The sequence below is a fragment of the Rhea pennata genome, chromosome Z, assembly GCF_028389875.1.
Source record: "Rhea pennata isolate bPtePen1 chromosome Z, bPtePen1.pri, whole genome shotgun sequence".
Lineage (NCBI taxonomy): Eukaryota > Metazoa > Chordata > Aves > Rheiformes > Rheidae > Rhea > Rhea pennata.
Window position 1 is genome coordinate 10307709 of NC_084702.1, and position 11065 is coordinate 10318773.

Consider the following 11065-nt stretch of genomic DNA (forward strand, 5'->3'; position numbering starts at 1 on the left):
AAAGTCCTTGCTTTTGCACTCTGCAGTGTGAATAGCATCCTCTTTTTTTATAGCTTTTCTTTTCTCTCTACACTTTTACAATGTAATTGCCTGGAAATCAGCAGTATTTCTGTTTTGATCGAATCATCCATCCAGTCACTCTGACATATTCATGCTGGGTTGAGCACACATAAAGGAGATTCCCTGCTGGAGCTTTCAGAGGGGCTGGAGGGCACCAAGTCATCTCTGGCCCCATCTACCCCTCCCCAGTTAAACAGACCACTCACTTTCTCAAACCTTTTGCCTGCAGATTCTCTTCAGGCATTCCTGTTGCAAAGAAACCTGTACTGAATATTTAAGGAACAAACAAATTAATCTTTACAGGATTTGAACCCCCTCCCTTTTTTTTAACTTCTATGATAAAGAGCAGTGTTATATCCCAGTGAATCTGGTCTATTAGCTACTTCTCTGACAGCACTTAATGTTTTTCCTTCAATTTACTGCTCTATTTCCACACCAGTAACATACCAGCACATGGATGATACCACAGAAAAAAAATCACAGGAAAACTGATGTTTTGAGCTGACTTGTCTGTCAGGAAGGAACTTAGCACACTTAGGTATTCCTGTCAGATGGCAATAATAAGTCTATTTACCTTAGAGTTATCCACCTAGAAAATTGTCAAGCAATTCTAGCACATGATACTCTTTCTATTTCAAAGAGTTTCTGGTAGAGGTGTTAAAGCCACATAGCATCCATTTCTCCTGCGGCAGAACTGGTCCTCAGCCAAGAAACTGAGGTTGTTTCATCCTTGTATATTCTGACAGACTCACTCAGGTGGGATCTGTGAAGAAATCACACCGAGCAATAGCTAAAGCAGCTGCTTTTGAGTGACTATTCTTTAGACAGTGGGTGGAGGGATGCCTCCCCACTCCACGAATGCAGCTGCCTGTGGCTCGCCTTCCATCTCTCCTGCATGCTCATACATTCCCCCAGAGGCAAAGGTGCGGGTGACTGGAAATGTGAAAAGTCACCTGATCGGATGCTGCTCAACTCCTTTCTCTCTTCACATCGTAAGCTCTGCTTGCCTGGTGATAGCAGGAGCAACTCTGCAAGGCTTTGCTGTGCTCAGCAGACTGCAGAGTTTGCTGCAAATGCAAAACTGAAATCTTTGTACCACCCACTTACAATCCAAGGGGCGTCTGTGTCTTCTTGCCTTCTGTTTCTGGGCTTTTCCAAACCTCTTTCCTCAAAACGAAGGTTTGTTCTGCTTCTGGCAATGCATCCTGAGAGGTGGCAGTGTTGGCGTTACCCTGCTTTCTATGTGTGGGCATTTGTGTTCACACCCTTGATTAAAGGTAGGCTGTCTTTGATACTCATCTCTAAAATACCTTCTAGTCACTCTCTGTGCTTCTGTTTTGCTGGAATGAATTCAGTGTAAACTTTCTACCAGCCATTTATGTCTTGAAACCTGTAATATTTTAGCAGTATTTTAAGGGAGTTAAAGCAACGCTTATTTTCACACATAATAAAACTGTTTATTTCAGTGACTTAACTATTTGAGGAACTGCTTTTACTGCAGAATGGAAAACAAAATGGAGCTCTGCTAATATTGCTAGATGCTTGAATTTTGACATTGCTTGAATAATGCAGGCTAAGGATGTGCATGTTATGTACTCACACTTTCAGAAGTGAGAATTCAATATATTTTATTCATTGTTGTTTGTGATTTATTATAAAATGCTCCAGAGTAATTTCGAAGTACAAGACTCACTGAGTTTCAATAGCATTTCTGCTATAAGTCACTACACCTCTGCTGATGCCCAAGACTCACATTCATGAATTATTGTGCTTTTGTTAGCAGGGTATTAGGCATTGTCTTAGAGCAGCACAAATAAAATGAGAAAATGTAAATGAAGTATAAAAATGAAAGGCCTGAAAATGTGCCTATTTCCAAAGATTGCTTTATTTTAGAATGTGTCCATTAAGAAGCCAATAGGAATATTTCAAATGAAACATGATTTTAGATTCACTGGCTTTCCTCCTGTCCCCACAGTAGGGTTCTTCTAGTCACAGTGCTACGGCTGTGATAGAGAGGTCTGAAAAGGAAGCTACATTTCCTTTTTGAATGGCGCAATACACAATGTACAAGTGTCCAAACTCTACAGGCAGTAACAGTAATGTATCTTCTCTAGGTGTTGTTAAAGGGATGAAATAAAACATCAAGTAAGGGAAAGACTACTGGCATTTTCATTCCATAAATGAAAGTCACCAATTACCAACATTTCAGCTTTTAATTGTGAAAATCCCTGGAATCTGAGCATGACCTGTATCATCTTAAAGGCAGTAATGTCATTTTTAAAGATAGAGAAAGTGTGGCCTATGCATGAAATCAGTGCTGTATGCTGAAACAGAGCATCTCCATATAGGACATCTGTTCAATCTCAGGCCACAGTGATCGCTGGAGGAAATGCCAAATACAAATGTATGTCTTGTGCCATACCAGAAACTATCTAACCCAAGCCCCATCTGTGCTTGATGTATTTGCTGTCATCAAGGCCGACTGTGATTGCTTTCCTAAAGTATTCTAGTATAGCTTGGGACTAATGCAAAACATCATGACAACATATCTGAAACAGTAATTTTTTATCACTCACGTCAATAATATCCTTGGTTGCATCATGCATCCTTGACAAGATAGCTGTGCTCAATATGAGAAGCAAGTTCTAAATCTTTGCCTTATGAAGTATTTTGACTCTCAAGTGCTGAATTATGGTAGTGGGTTGAAATAGCAAAGTCGCTAAGAAAGATATTTTTCTAAGCTGATGTCACCAGAGACCATACAATCTAACTTTTCCTTTTAAAATCAAAGTTTTTAGCCTTTAGCACTGTGAAATAACTATTTCAGATGTGGGTTGTATATAATGGATTCAGAGCATTCTTCTTGAGACTGCTGCAAGGCAGCTCAGTGCCTGTTGTACAGCTTACCCTTACTGAGCCACACAGCCTGTCCTGCACTGAGAGTTACAGCTATGACCTGCTTATTCCCTAAGAACAGCTTGCAATGTCAGAAATCCATGCTATTTTGTGAGAAATTGTAACATTTCCACTCCTTTTTCTCGTAGACCTTAACAAAAAAAAACATTCTTCTGAGCAGAAACTGCTCTCAAGAGTTAAAATAGCAAACCTGAGGATAAAATGCACCTATAGTTTTTAAGGCTAGGAGAAATCATTATGACTACCAAATCACACTTTCTGCCATAGATTTCAATGCAGTAATTGCAGCCTTAAGATTTTAATTTCTGAGTAAGAATTTATGTTTTTCATAAACTCTGACTTTTAAAGTAAATGCACCCAAAAGTGAGTTCATTTCCAGATAGGTTGTCCTTCTACTGTTTTGGCTGAAAATGCTTACCTTGCTTCTGCTCAGAATTTGCCTAGCCTCATCTTCCAGTCACCAGACCTTGTTCTGCTTTGGTCTGACACCGAAGTATGCCAAATGGTGGCTTCTGTCCAGCTCAGGGGACATTTATGTTCAGGCCATTACCTTCAACTTTGAGGAGTCAGGGAGCAGTGCACAAAGTCCTTCAGGAGAATGCTTTTGACAGGCAATATACTATCAGTCTTCTTCTCTTTCTGCTGCTGGGTCTTGGTATTCAGTCAAAAGTGCAGGACAAGAAATATATCATGGAATAGCACATTATGCAGCATCTTATTTCCCTCTTCCTTACTTTGAAGTAGCTCTTCTCATTTATTTTTATCAACACAGCTGTCACAGCCTGTGAATCAGAAGAACGACTATTTCATAAACTCTTCTCCCACTACAACCAGTTCATCAGGCCAGTGGAAAATGTATCTGATCCTGTCACAGTGCATTTTGAAGTGGCCATTACCCAGCTTACAAATGTGGTAAGACTCATTACAAAAGGCTGTTGAGATATGGGAGTGGGAAGAGATTTCAAGCATGCATACACATATAAACTGCTAAAACAGCAGACTGCGGTGATTGCACCTGCAAATCTGGTAGCTCACATCATCATGTGTGTCCATTTGTATGTGTTGAGTCCTTTGCAATTTTGTCTGTAAGCCAAGTCCCTTCGGTGTTCAAATAAGTAGTTCAAACTGTACTGATTCATTTTCTCTCTCTAGTGTCAAATCTCTCTATTTCAGAGAGCAACCTCCAGCCCCCACAGCAGCAATGCCAAACACTCATGCCCATTCTCCACAGAGTTAGCCCACTCCAGAGCCGTCTGCTTGTGTCCACATTACGAAGCATGTAGCCTAGTTCTCCCTTGGGGCTAGTGTAATTTCCCGAGTGACCCTGAGACATAAAATTATTTCTTTGCATGTTTAGTTCAGTTATTTGGTTCAGAGTAAGGTAAGAGCTATGTTGCAACCTGTGAGGTGGTGTTTTTAGACGCTGAACTGGGAATAGCTATTATGTGTTGTGGGATGTATATATAGAAGGGTGAGTTTGTGTAAGGTGGGAAACTTACTGGGATAGTGTAGAGGGACTGTGGAAGAAGCAAAATCTGGTCTGAATGCACCAGGTTACAGTTTGCTCAATGAAGTTGAATTATCGGCAGAACAGAACCTGAATTTCAGTTCCCAGGGATCTTCCTGGGACCATAATAAAGCAACAGACAAAAAGAATGGAGCAAGATTCAAGAGCAGCTGGGGAGTTGAATTATTTGAAAGTTTAAACAAAAGCATTGTAGGTCCTCATGGTAGAGATAGGGCTTTGACCTCTCAGCTGTTAGAATGAGTTTATTAAAGTATTTTGTTTCTAGAGCTAACTTGGCAGATTTCTAGAATTTACTTCAATCTTACATAATGGCCTGTGGAACTGCCTTGGGATGAAAAGGAAAATGATAAATAAACTAGCTTGATTTTCTGAAGGAAAGTTCTCACAGATACTGTGAATGTAAGCCTGCATTCATGAATGTATGTAATCTGATTCTTTGCAAATTATTCTAGGCTGAAGGCACATTAGAACAGGACTGATCATTTATTTTTGTGCATCATGTAGCACCTTTCTGATTCATCACTGACTGTAAAAAGAAGGTGCCAGTTCTACAGCTATCTACTTTATTGCTGGTTCAATGCATATAAGCTCCAGGGGCTTGCATATAAAAGAAAGAATACTGCCCTATGGATGCCATTTTCCTTAAGTTCAGCCAATACTGTGCTAAGTAAGCAGGACATTTTGGAAACAGGATCCCACAAAACATAGCTGCAAGAAGAACCTTGTTCCACTCACACTTGTCAGACTAATCATATGCTTTGTCTTCATCTGTTCAGGCCTCTGGCATACTCTTGGTATGTCAGATATCTGCGGGTCATGGCCGCTCAAAAATATCTGTAGAGCTGCAAACTACCATGCAGAAAATATAAGCCTTCTGGAAATAGCTTTGTTTTGCCTAGTAATATTTTACAAGCACCCTAAAAATAGCCTATAATCACCTGAGATTCACAGACCAGAAAAAGCTCATGTATGCTAATATGGAATATTGGTTTCTACTTCTATCAGAATAAATCTGTGTCTATCTCAGGATACTATAACAGATTTATGGAGTGAAGATGTGTGTGGTGCTAATAATGCCAAGGTTGCAGATTCGATCCCGGTGTGGGCCTCTCGTTTGAGGGTTGGACTAGATGATCTCCAGAGGTCCCTTCCCACCTTACCAGTTCTGTAATGATTCTACGATTCTATGTTTGTGTTTGCTTCTAGGATGAAGTTAATCAGATTATGGAAACCAATTTGTGGCTGAGACATGTAAGTGACTTGCATTTCTTATGCATTTTGCATAGATACAGGGAAATGTATGCTACCTTGAAAGTTAAATCTACAGAATAAGTGCTTGTTTAGTAGCAAGGGTTTTAAAAATACATATAAGGAGAAGAATCTCCATTAACCAAAGCTCGGTTTGAAAAAGTCTTTTTCATTATGTGATCTTATTTCTGAGAAGTAAGAAAGTGCAACTCATCTCTCCTGTGCAGTGCATTCTCTTCCAACTCCATTATCATCTGTTTATCCAATAAATTTCACTTAGCTGAATGTACCTGTTAAGGAATGATTAAATATACAGCTCTGCAGTCCCATATCATCTCCAATTTATGTTTCCAGTTAAAATATTTATTAGCAAAAGAAACATACCTCCTTTTCTCCTGACGGTTTTAGTAGTCATGCATAGACAAAGAGCCTTAGAGAATCTAAATTGCTGAGAGAAAAAAGCCATCTTCCACCAAAATCAGCTTGCTTCAGGCCCTGTTTGTGGTCCACACAAAGCTTTCTGCAAAAGCTGCTATGCTCACAGGATCCTCAGCGTGGGCTGTGTGATAGGCCACTGCAGATAGGGCACTAGACAGCAATGCAAGAGATCTGTGGGACATCCCTGGCTTCCCTAACTTGGCAATTCACTGTGCCTATACTAGTAGTATGAGGTATTAATGTCCCCTGGCAGACACTGCTTGTTACAATGTGCATATATAGTCCCTTTTTGATTCAGACGCTGGTCTCCCTTAGCCTTCAAGATCCACTCTGATACCAACAGCAGTGAGGCCCATGTTTACTGTTTTAACTGGGGAAGTAACCTTGCACAGGTTAGGGTCTGCACTGCTGCAGCAAGACAAGGAGAAGTCTCATCATCTCAGCAATCAATATCCTAGATATTGATCCTACAAAAGAGGAGGTAGCAAACCAATGTGAGCAAAACTCGTGCATCCCCTGTTTTTCTCCAATGCCTGTTGTCCTTTGGGCTATTTTCCCCTTCTTCTACATGCTTTGATTTCAGTCTCTGTTATACCTTGTCATTATCCAGGCAGATCTGAGAGGCAGATATTTGCTGATTACAATAGGTTTATAATCCTTATTCATTCTATTTTCAGATTTGGAATGACTACAAATTGCAATGGGATCCCAAAGAATATGACGGCATTGAATTCGTTCGGGTACCAGCAGATAAAATTTGGAAGCCAGATATTGTCTTGTACAACAAGTATGATGAATACTTTTCCATTTTACACTTTCTCTTAGAAAAGAGATGCAGTGTCCCTGGAAGATACTGTTTTACTTTCATGGTAATTTTCATTTCTTTACCTCCTTTTTCTTTCCAGTGCTGTGGGAGATTTTCAAGTTGAAGGCAAGACCAAAGCCCTCCTTCGCTATGATGGAATGATCACCTGGACCCCACCAGCTATTTTTAAAAGCTCCTGTCCTATGGATATCACCTTTTTCCCATTTGATCATCAGAACTGTTCATTGAAATTTGGTTCATGGACCTATGACAAAGCCAAAATTGATCTTCTGATCATTGGCTCCAAAGTTGATATGAATGACTTTTGGGAAAATAGTGAATGGGAAATAGTTGATGCTTCTGGCTACAAACATGACATCAAATATAACTGCTGTGAAGAGATCTACACAGATATAACATACTCCTTTTATATCCGAAGGCTGCCAATGTTTTACACCATAAATCTAATCATTCCCTGTCTCTTCATCTCATTCCTAACTGTGTTAGTTTTTTACCTGCCATCTGACTGTGGTGAGAAAGTGACTCTTTGTATCTCTGTGCTACTTTCTTTGACTGTGTTTTTACTGGTGATCACAGAAACAATCCCATCTACCTCTTTAGTAATTCCTCTCGTAGGTGAATATTTGCTGTTCACCATGATATTTGTGACTCTGTCAATTGTCATCACAGTGTTTGTCCTGAATATACATTACAGAACCCCAACCACACACACAATGCCCAAATGGGTAAAAACTGTCTTTCTTAGCCTGCTCCCAAAAGTCCTACTCATGCAGAGGCCTCTAGAACAGCAGAAAAAACACACATCTACAAAGAGCAAGAAAGGATCAACCAATAAGTCAGGCAAGTCAAAGCACAGCAAACACAGAGATGCCAAATCACAGAAGGAGCAGCGATGCGGTCACTGTGATAGAGCAGCAGAACTCAATACCATCAAAAGCAAGCAACTAAGCCACCAGTCACTGAAATGGACAGCAGAGCATGTGGACTACTCCCCAGAAGTGAAAGATGTCATTAGCAGCATTCAGTTCATTGCAGAGAACATGAAGTCTCAAAATGAAACCAAAGAGGTAAGGAGGTGTACACCTGACTGGGCCACACAAAGCCAGCTGGGCACAGGGCCACACACAAGAGGACAGCAAGTGAGGGCTGAAAAACAAGGCTTAGGAGAGCAGCCCAAAGGAACTGGAATTGCTGGAGAAGAGAATTGTGAGACCTGCAGATGGGTCAAAGTTTCCTGCAGGAAGGGAGGAGATAAATCATCCATTTGGGGGTAGAACAAGAAAAGTAAGCTTGTCTGTTCTTCATCTATTCCCAGTGGATAATTTAAGCAGCAAGAGAGTTTTAGATTAGACATGAGGATGACCTTTCTTGGGGGAGGAGAGGAGGATCTGCTTGTGGAGGCCATGAGGTATGAGGTAAATGAACATTGATCAGCAGTGATTCAGGTAGCCGCGGCAACCATATTTTGAAAGAAAAACTGAGTTTGGGGAAAGACAGCTGAATAAAACCAGAAAATAGATTAATAAAGACAGATTGAAGACAGACAGAAGGAGTTTTAAAAATGAAAAATGGCATTTGGACTTACGGACTTGCTTGTCTGAAGTTATAAATATTTCATCCTAACAAGGATTACTGTTATAGAAAATGATGCATGTTGGTATTTTAAGAACTCAGGGGTGAGGTCCTCAGGTGTAAACACATGCAACTAAAAACAGCTCCAACAAAGGTTGTTGGACACCTATGTCTTGCAAAAAATAAAAATTTTAAGACACACCAGGATGTTTTAAAAAAGAATTCCAAACCTAATGAAACGTTAACATGCTCTAGGTGACCCTGCTTGAGCAGAGGGGTTGGACTAGATGATCTCCGGAAGTTCCTTCCAACCTTTATGATTCTATGATTTACCTTAACCAGTCATGAAATGTTTCCTTTTAGATTTGAGTTGTTAGATGCTATATGATGGCAAAATCCATTTCGATATGAAAGGCTGCTGTTTTTATCTTGAAAAATGCAAATATTTTGTGAGGAAAGCATTGGTATTCCTCTTTCTATCAGAATAATTTGCTGAGATCAGCACAAATTCAGGTAGCTTTTCTGCCATCCAAAAATTACATCTCCCTTTTTTTAAAAAAAATGTAGTGGACAATTTTTCATGATAAAACATGTATCTAACTTTGAACGCAGAGCTACTGTTAAGACTGGTGACTGAAGTGCATAGGATGATCTGGCATTATGTGTCAGACCCCAAACAAAAGGCAGACGTCTTTCAGTACAGAGATGAGAAGGGAGCTGAGCCTGTGCCCTGATGTCTTGCTTGACCCCAACATTTCTGTCCAGCTCTCACTGTCACTCCAGCTGCATAAAACATGGCCATGTACCATGTCCATCCAGTTTCTTGGATGCACACCAGATAAGCAGAAGTTTTGCATGAAGCAGTCACAGCAACATGCCACTTTGATTATACAGCTCATAACTCTTCCATTGCCAGTTTTGCTGACGTGGATTTTGCAGAACTCTCCTTGACATGAAATTGCATTCTCAGTCTGGCATGTGTATCATCAGCTCTGTCTTTTACTTTTCAAGACGTATTAGAGGTTGAAAGCAGATTTTTTTTCATCTGAGAACAGTCCCTCTCTTTAGGGCAAAGGAAAAAATGGGGTTTGTTCTCAGTCAGACACTGAGGAAACTCTTCTGCAAGCTGCTTCCTGCTTCATCAGCCAGCCAGTCAAATCCATCTGGGTGATACCATGTACAAGCAGTGTGTGAATAACAGCCCTTTAAAATGGTGGAAACATTTACAGCAGCTGGAGTTTTTGCTGTATTTTCTTTCCCAAGAAGCATAGTGGCAGCTTCTTGGAGGAAAACTTCCAGAAACTGGGAAAAGAAAACAAGGTGAGAAAATGCTTAACAGAGATTATTTAGTAAATACTATGAGTGTTTACTAAATTGATTATATGAGTGAATGTTCATCCGTTGATGCAATGGTCCACATACATCAGTACAGTTTAGAAGGCAGTAACTGCATTGAACATGTTTCTAGGTGCATATCTAGGTGCAGAGGTAAGGAGATCTCCATGGCCTGCAGCCAGAGTGTGCTGAGCACACGTGACACCGCACTTCACACAGTCCAGGCCCTTGCTTTGCCTCAGTCCAGTTGCCCCATTTGTTGAAATGAGCCAAGTCTGACTGGAGTGACACAGTGGCAGATGAGGCCAGAGGAGCAAAACGTGAAGATAGTTCAGAGAGAGGCACAGAAATGGGCCCAGATCTTATGTTATGATCATATCTACTCTTTGAAAATCAGCCCCCTCCAAAGTCTTGAAAGTGACAGCAAATACAAGCACCACATTCTGATCTGTATGTATTGCCTTCTTCATCATGTTCAAAAGCACAAGGGACATCTCTACCACACAGCATCAACCCACAACTGCGTGTTACATGTAGTTTATCCTTCTTTCTTTCTTTTTCTTGCAGGTGGAAGATGATTGGAAATATGTAGCTATGGTGATAGACAGAGTATTTCTCTGGGTATTCATAATCCTATGTGTGTTTGGAACTGCAGGGCTCTTTCTCCAGCCACTAATAGCAGCCATACAACCCTGATCCACTCCTTTGTACCCATTTTTGTTTTATTTGCTTTTTAATTCAGAACTCTTTCCTACATTTCTGTCCTCTTATACCACCCCTCTGCTTACCCCTCCTCAGCACCCACCCGCAAAGGGAAGGAGAGAAGGGGACGGTTCTCTGGGAAAGCAAACACAAAATATCATAAGAAGAAGACTAAAAATTGGAGATGAGGGTGTGGTCTTTTTAAGACAGGACTGCTGGGATTTTGATAGTGTTTATCTGACTTTCCCTCAGTGAGATGAGCAATAATAAGACCACTGACCAAAGGAGGCCACTAACCAAACCTAATGAGTTTTTCACTTACCCTCATACCAGAGAGATACTAGGATAGTTAGCCCTTTTGAGTGCCTTGACCAGAAACAGCTCTACCTGGCTTTGTTTTTTTCTGCTTGCCATAACTCTTCCTGAGCTTTAAGTTAATT

The 11065-nt window shown here is 40.5% G+C and overlaps 1 protein-coding gene across 1 annotated transcript; it reads left to right on the forward strand.

Moving 5' to 3' along the window:
- The first annotated feature begins 1021 nt into the window (after positions 1-1021).
- On the forward strand, positions 1022-11065 carry CHRNA6 (cholinergic receptor nicotinic alpha 6 subunit). The gene is given in 8 exon segments (XM_062600531.1): positions 1022-1120; positions 1123-1206; positions 1208-1337; positions 3749-3888; positions 5711-5755; positions 6868-6977; positions 7096-8083; positions 10491-11065. Coding segments are annotated over 8 exon segments (1725 nt in total). The 3' UTR covers positions 10620-11065.